The 7,209-nt window shown below is 46.1% G+C and overlaps 1 protein-coding gene across 1 annotated transcript; it reads left to right on the top strand.

The window, feature by feature from the left end:
* The first annotated feature begins 957 nt into the window (after window positions 1–957).
* Window positions 958–5,679, top strand: LOC123110204 (uncharacterized). The gene is made up of 4 exons (XM_044530679.1): window positions 958–1,598; window positions 3,127–3,276; window positions 3,401–4,063; window positions 4,198–5,679. The coding sequence occupies exons 1-4, from the start codon at window positions 1,257–1,259 to the stop codon at window positions 5,266–5,268; spliced, it is 2,226 nt and encodes a 741-aa protein (XP_044386614.1). The 5' UTR covers window positions 958–1,256; the 3' UTR covers window positions 5,269–5,679.
* Window positions 5,680–7,209: the final 1,530 nt, after the last annotated feature.

Raw genomic sequence — 7,209 nt, 5'->3', positions numbered from 1 at the left:
TCCTCCACCCTTATTATATACTACCTCCGTTCCTATATATAAGTCTTTTTGGGATTCCAATAAGGGGCTATAAATGAAGCAAAATGAGCGAATCTACACTCTAAAACATGTCTATATACATCCGTATGTAGTTCCTTATTAAAATCTTTAAAAACGGAGGGAGTATAAGTAAGTATTTGAAGAGCGGATGGGGTAATACTCCCTCCGTTCCTTTATATAAGGTGTATTTGTTTTTTGATAAAATTCCAGAATGTAAGGTGCATTTCTTCTAATTCCTCATAATTCCCTTGTTAGCCCTCCAGAAAAAGGGAAATTATCTCTCTCCTGATTGTCTGTATCTCTTCTTGTAGCAAAAGAAGGAAAGTATCTCTCTCTCGATTGCATGTATCTCATACTTTCCTCAACTAATTGATTTACTTAACACTAGCAAATAAATTTGCCAAGGATAATTTCGTCCTAACATGTTTATAATTCCGTGACTTGGTCACCGTGCCAAAAATAATACACCTTACATAAAGAAACGGAGAGAGTATATCGCAAGGAATTATCCATAGTAACTAACCGTCCATAACCGTTTGGAGTTGGCCCAAGGGAGGCAATAACAAACAATGTCCTCCAACCTGCTCCATCGGTCCACGTGTATCGCGGCCCTTGTTCTGGCATCCGACGGCCGCCATCAATCCAAACACGTCACAGAAACAAGAAACCAACATAATAAAAACTTATCCACAACCAAAGATTCAATCAATAACCCCGAAGCCGACCGGCGGGCCCCACCGCGCCCTGGAGTAAATTTACCGTGCCACTTTTTCATAACAGGGAAAAAAAAGGTAATATAACAACAAATTACGAGAATGGGCCTCCTCCGCCCCCGCGTGTGTGATTATTTCTTTCTTTTCCCTCAAAAAAAAAGATTATTTCTTTCTTCCTCACTCGCCTCCGTCCGGTCCGCCCGCTGCATCTCCTCCCTCCTCGTATATTCTTCTTCTTCCTCCTCCCCTCCTACTCGTCCCAATCTCCAACGAACTCCCCGAATCCCGCCCCGCCCCGACACAAATCCGCTCCCCCCTTGTCAATCCCGCCCCCCGCCCCTCGCCGCAATCCGTCCCGTCACGCCCGATTCCAGCCTCCCCCGCCCGCGCAATCCGCTCCTAAAGCGCCCTTCTTGGACGACGGAGGACTTCCCTGTTCGATTAGGCGGTCCTGAGGCTCCTGCGCCGGAGGTAGAGGCCGAGGGGGTGCTCTGAGGCTCGTTGATGCTGGCGATGCGGTGGCCGTGGCCGCCGGCGGCGAGGAAGTTCAGCGTGCGGCTCGTGGTGCGCCGGGCGGAGGGCCTGCCCCCTGCCCCCGCGACGGACGCGGACGCCGAGGCCAGGATGGCCGTCGAGCTCAAGTGGAAGGGCCCCAAGGCCAGGTGGAAGGGCCTCCGGGTCTGCCGCAACCGCACGCGCCTGGAGGCGCCGGCGCCGGCGGCGGATGCGGAATCCTCCGTGGCGTGGGACGAGGAGTTCGAGGACGTGGTCACCCTCACCGCGGCCTCGCACCGCAAGCCCGCCGCCGCGTTCCACCCCTGGGACCTCTCCTTCTCCGTCCTCAATGTGAGCACACTCCCCTGCACCCCCTCTCTCTCCGCGTACTGCTACCGCTCCCTTTTTTTTCCGCGTCAAAATTAAAGTAATTTTGATATGTTCTTGACGTCGTAATTGGATCGATGGATTTGTTATTTTGACGATTTCCCCACCCGCACTTTGTGCCGATTCTGATTCGATTGGATCATTGGGTTAAAAGTTTCGCGTGGGTGTTTGAATCATTCCTGTTTGGATATTTTCTTGGAATTTCATCCCCGGTCATGGTGATGGCGAAAGTTTTGACTTTTTTCGTTGAAAAAGTCAGTCTCATTGGTTTTTCGTTGAAAACGATATCTTATTTATAATTCGTTTAGATCTTGCCTTTTAGAACAACAACAACAAAACAATCCAAGGCAACAAACCCAAGCTTTTAACAAAATATGACCATTCTAAATTTGAGTATAAGCTTTAACAGAATATAACAATTTATAAAATTGATTATAAGTTTTTTTTCCTGAAAAATGTGCAAGCAGTGTGGTTGGTGCTGGTCTTTATTTCAGTTTTTGTGACGATGGGATTATTGATCTTAGCCACTTTTCTGTCCTTTTTGGCTATTGTGATGTTCAATGATTAGGATTATGGTGGTTAGGCCATGTAGTTGTCATTTGGGATCGCCAAATCGGTTTAGCTTTATTGCAAATTTTCAATAGCTTACTGGTAACAATGAGGTGTTTTTTAGCCAGCATATGTTTGTCTAGGCAACTGAGTTATTTGAATATATGAAAGCCTAGCTGTCGTTTTAATGATAAGTATCTATGTTGTTCATATTAGTAGCTTCAGCTTTGCTGTCGTAAACTAGGTATGGTACAAGGAGAAAGCGATATAATGCAATATACAATTAATTATACTCTTGTCGGGCTTCGCAAACTCAGGAGAGATTGTCCATACATGAATTGATTAGGCTTATTGTACTTGTCCTGCCAATTGTTGCTTTGTGAGCCTTTAGACAAACACCGACACAATGAAAAAATGTGATGCCGTGCCTTGTTGTCCCAGCTGTTTCCACTAGTTTGTGATTGGCGGTATTGCCATTTTGTCGCGTTGTTTGCTTGGTGATTCGCCGTTGTGCCATTTATTGTTTTGAGTACACTGTGTAACTGGAAGCTAATCTAGTGGGAGCTTGCCAGTTGCCACCCAATTATCAGGGAAAAGAAACGGATAGCTACAATTGGCGCCATATACCCTCTACTGTACTTCTTCACCGACACATTTAAATTCCTACGAGGCAGGCTACCAGTTCTGCCGAGTTAAACTAGTGCAAAATGACCGCGTCATTTAAATCTCTACATGGCAGGCTCCTGGTTTTGCTTAGTTAAACTATTGTAAAGTAAATTGACCACAGCGTTCAAATCCACATGAGCAGGCTACCAGTTTTGCCGAGTTAAACAAGTGTAAATTGGAATGTGTAGAACACTTTGCATCTTCTTTTGATTAGTCTGTTCTAATGCATTCCTGCACTTTATTCTGACCTCTCAATGGTTTGTTTCTATTGTTGCAGGATTCAAATAAAGGCCCAAAAGGTGAATTAATTTTGGGAACTGCATCACTGAACCTAGCAGATTACGCATCTGCTGTTGAAGAGGAAATTGAGATTATCCTCCCATTGTCGGCGCCCAATGGCACTCCCGAGTCTTCCCCATCACTTCATGTATGTTGGTGATATGATGCTATAAACCAGTGACACTTTCTTGTCCGATATATATTGTTTTCTCATTGGAACACGATATATCATATAGTCAACCAGTTTGTTAATTACTGTCCTTCTTTTTCAGCTCACTCTGAGTTTGGTGGAACTAAGACTTCCTCAGCAATCACCAGATGCAGCACAGCGTTCTGTTGCTTGTGTCCCATTGTCACCATCTTCTGGTGACTCCGTTCCTTCTGGAAAAGATGAGCATTCTGTTATTAAAGCTGGGCTGAGAAAGGTGAAAATCATCACAGATCTTGTGTCGACTCGAAGGTCTAAGAAGCCTAAGAGAGAGGATGACAGCAGTGATAAGTATGTTCATAGTGACGGCGCCGAATACCCTTGTGTTATTGACTCTGATGATGATCTAGATGATAGACAGAGGGATGATGACTTAGGGGGTTCAACTGTCAGGAAGTCCTTCAGCTACGGTTCGCTGCAGTCTGTGAATGTAGCTGGTGGCCTCTTTTATGCACATGCAAGGATTGATGGAGAGCACGAGGACTGGATATATTACAGTCACCGTAAATCTGATGCCGGCTATCATGTAGAGAAAGAGCCATCATCCACTTCGGAGGAGAATTCCTCTGTAGTTATTCGGCGAAAAAGGAGCATACTTCCTTGGAGAAAGGTCAAACTGCCGAAGAAAGGGGAACCTTTATTGAAGAACAAGAATGGAGAAGAGGGTGGGGATGATATTGACTATGATCGCCGGCTATTAACCTCTTCTGGTGAATCCGTTTCTGGGGTACCTATTTCTTTCATATCTTGGACATGATTCTTGAATTTCACTTTCTGTTTACTGCTTTTGTGCCCATTTCCCTTTGTTTTTCTCATCGTTGGAGGCTTGCTGATATAGCATATGATCTTTCTTATTTTCAGGGATCAAGTGGTTCTGTTAGTACTATGGAGTCAGTATTTGGCGATGACAATTTTGTTGTGGGGAACTGGGAGTCAAAGGAGGTACTTAGTCGTGATGGGCATTTGAAGCTTTCCACCCAGGTGTTCTTCGCATCAATAGACCAGAGGAGTGAACGGGCTGCCGGGGAGAGTGCCTGCACCGCACTGGTGGCTGTCATCGCGGACTGGTTCCAGGCAAACCAGGAGCTGATGCCAATCCGCTCACAGTTTGACAGCCTCATCCGAGAAGGGTCTCTAGAGTGGAGGAAACTTTGTGAGAATGAGACCTATAGAGAGCGCTTCCCCGACAAGCACTTTGATCTTGAGACGGTACTTCATGCCAAGATCCGCCCACTCACAGTTGCTCCTAACAAGTCATTCGTTGGGTTTTTCCAGCCTGAAAGTGCAGAGGATGGCAGTGGGTTTGACTTCCTTGACGGTGCCATGTCATTCGATAACATCTGGGAGATCAGCCAAGCAGCGGAGGCTTCTTCTACTGAGAAGCCTACTCTTTATGTTGTCAGCTGGAACGACCATTTTTTCGTCCTCAAGGTCGAGGCTGACGCGTACTACATCATCGACACACTTGGTGAGAGGCTGTACGAAGGTTGCAACCAGGCATACATCTTGAAGTTCGATGACAGCACCACAATTCACAAAGAGCCCGCTGAAAAGAAAGAAGGCAGCCCTGATTCGAGCGCACACCACAAGGATTCTGCAGAAAGCTCCTCCACCGAGCAGGACAGCGGAACTGACGACACCGAGGAGAGCGAGCTCGTGCTCAAGGGCAAGGAGGCGTGCAAGGAGTACATCAAGAGCTTCCTGGCCGCCATCCCGATCCGCGAGCTGCAGGCCGACATCAAGAAGGGGCTCATGGCGTCCACGCCGCTGCACCACCGCCTCCAGATCGAGTTCCACTACACCGAGGCGTGCCCCAGAGAGATCACCCTCCCGGCCCCGGCCCCCGCGGTCGAAGCCCCCTTCGAGTTTTGCTGGCCCGACCCGCCGCCCGCCATGGAGTTTCCCCTCGCACCTGCAGTCGCCGTTGTATAGTGCCCGCCGCCATGGCCGCCGAGAGCTAATCGACCGGCGTTTAACATACAGAGAGTGAGAGTGAGAGAGAGAGAGAGAGAGAGCCTGCTTTTTCAGGGCGAACCCTGAAGTGAACCGGGTCGAAGATCTGGCTTCGTCTCGGGTTTGCGCCGTTTGCTGTCTAGTTAGTTGAGATGAAACCGAACTGACTAGTATAGGTAACCGAACCGAACCGAACAAAATTCCCGTTTTGCTGTGTGTGTTTGCCTTCACTTTCTCTGCCAGGCTATGATGGGAGGAGCTTTCATCTTGTACAAAGAAAGAAGAATGCTGTCTGCTCCTACCTGTCGCCCTGAATTGAATTGTGATGGGACCTGCCTGTAATCATCCTCCTTGGTAGATCCTCAATGTTAATTATGTTAATGTTAATTATTATGCCATGTTCCTTTCTTCTGAGAGATACTTTCGCTACTGCTTTGAGCTTCCAGTTCAGGGGAGCTTGTAGCTTCATAGGTCTGGAAATTTGGATTGAAGAAGGGGACATGTTTAGTTCAGAAAAGAAAGGAAGTGGACATGTGAATGCAAATACACTAGCTAGTACTAATTGAGTTGGATCATCTTGTGAACATGACATGATCCTTGGATGATGAGCAGTTCTATGTCTGCATCAGTGCAAAGATTTATCAAAACGAGTGAAGCCTCTCCCTGTCAACGACTGCTTTTCCGGTTCATGACAGGCAACTGATCCCATCCACCACAAATATATTTCTTTTTGGTTGAGTGTGACAGGTGAGCTGTAGCTGCCATTGTGGAACTGTTAGATGCAGTGTGTACATCGTGTGTGTACATGTGACAGGTCAAAGTCAATCTTTATTTGTTTATAGGATTTTTTAAATATATATATCTGGTGTATTTCAATTTTCATGCTAGCTGGCATCACTTTCCTGGAGTCAACTCTGACCTGTAGACACATGCTCATCAGATTCAGATGGCCCATGGCTAAGCTGAAAACAAAACAGAAAAACAATACTAGTGCAGCAAGTAAAGCACAAGCTACAGCATTTACCTTTGGCAAGATTTTTTGTAGGCGAAACATTTTGTCTACCGTCAAATGCTTGTAAAAATCTTGCAAAATTCCTACCAAAAATCTAACCGTTCTAACAAAAGGATCTGGAAAATGCAGAGGGTTTACCAACCAGGCGGAATAGCAATGCACTCTACCAATTCATGGCACCGAAATAAAAGCAAACGGGAGATTGGACTTGTTGTTTGGTTACTGCGTCTACCCGATGGGAGATGGTAGTTCGAGATATTTTCAACCGGTTTGGATGACGGTCATGTAATAGGATAGGCATGTAGTGCTCCTATTGTTTTGCCAGCCGGTTGTGGCTTTGGGTCTTTCCTCTTTTGCGCTTTTGTTGATGTTTGTACTACGACCTTTCGAGACTTTGTTACTGGATTATCCTTTTAATAATATGAGCCGTATGCATCGTTCTGATGCAGAGGCTGGGGTACATCCCCTTTTCCCAAAAAAAAAATGGCATCGAAATAAAAGCAGCATTATGGCCAGGTCAGGCTCAGGCAGTAGTGCTTCCTCACAGCCATTGCAGGGCTGAAAAAGTTGGCATATGGGGGGCCTTTTTGTGTGCTCAAAGCCATGCTGATTAATTGTTTGGTTAATTGGCTTACTGAAGTATTAATGGGTCCAGTTAAGTACACCCGTACCTGTTGCATCTCTAATCATTCTATCAACTGAATAAAGGATCAATACCCCCTCCGTCCGGAAATACCTGTCAATATATATATGGCTTTCCACCCAACCTGTTTGAGCAGTAATTGAATCCCTGGTTCAACACTCGAATTCACATCTAACAAGCATCTGTTATGCTGACTCCCCACAAAAAATCCCTGGTTCAACACTCGAATTCACATCTAACGATCATTCTATAACTAAAATAAGTC

This window comes from Triticum aestivum, chromosome 5B (genome assembly GCF_018294505.1).
Source record: "Triticum aestivum cultivar Chinese Spring chromosome 5B, IWGSC CS RefSeq v2.1, whole genome shotgun sequence".
NCBI lineage: Eukaryota > Viridiplantae > Streptophyta > Magnoliopsida > Poales > Poaceae > Triticum > Triticum aestivum.
This window is presented reverse-complemented; position numbering and strand designations above follow the sequence as displayed.

Coding starts and splice junctions, on each gene's coding strand:
- LOC123110204 (XM_044530679.1), top strand. CDS start 1,257: ATGCTGGCGATGCGGTGGCCGTGGCCGCCGGCGGCGAGGAAGTTCAGC. Junction 3,277..3,400: donor AGTCTTCCCCATCACTTCAT/GTATGTTGGTGA, acceptor CTTCTTTTTCAG/CTCACTCTGAGTTTGGTGGA. Junction 4,064..4,197: donor CTGGTGAATCCGTTTCTGGG/GTACCTATTTCT, acceptor TCTTATTTTCAG/GGATCAAGTGGTTCTGTTAG.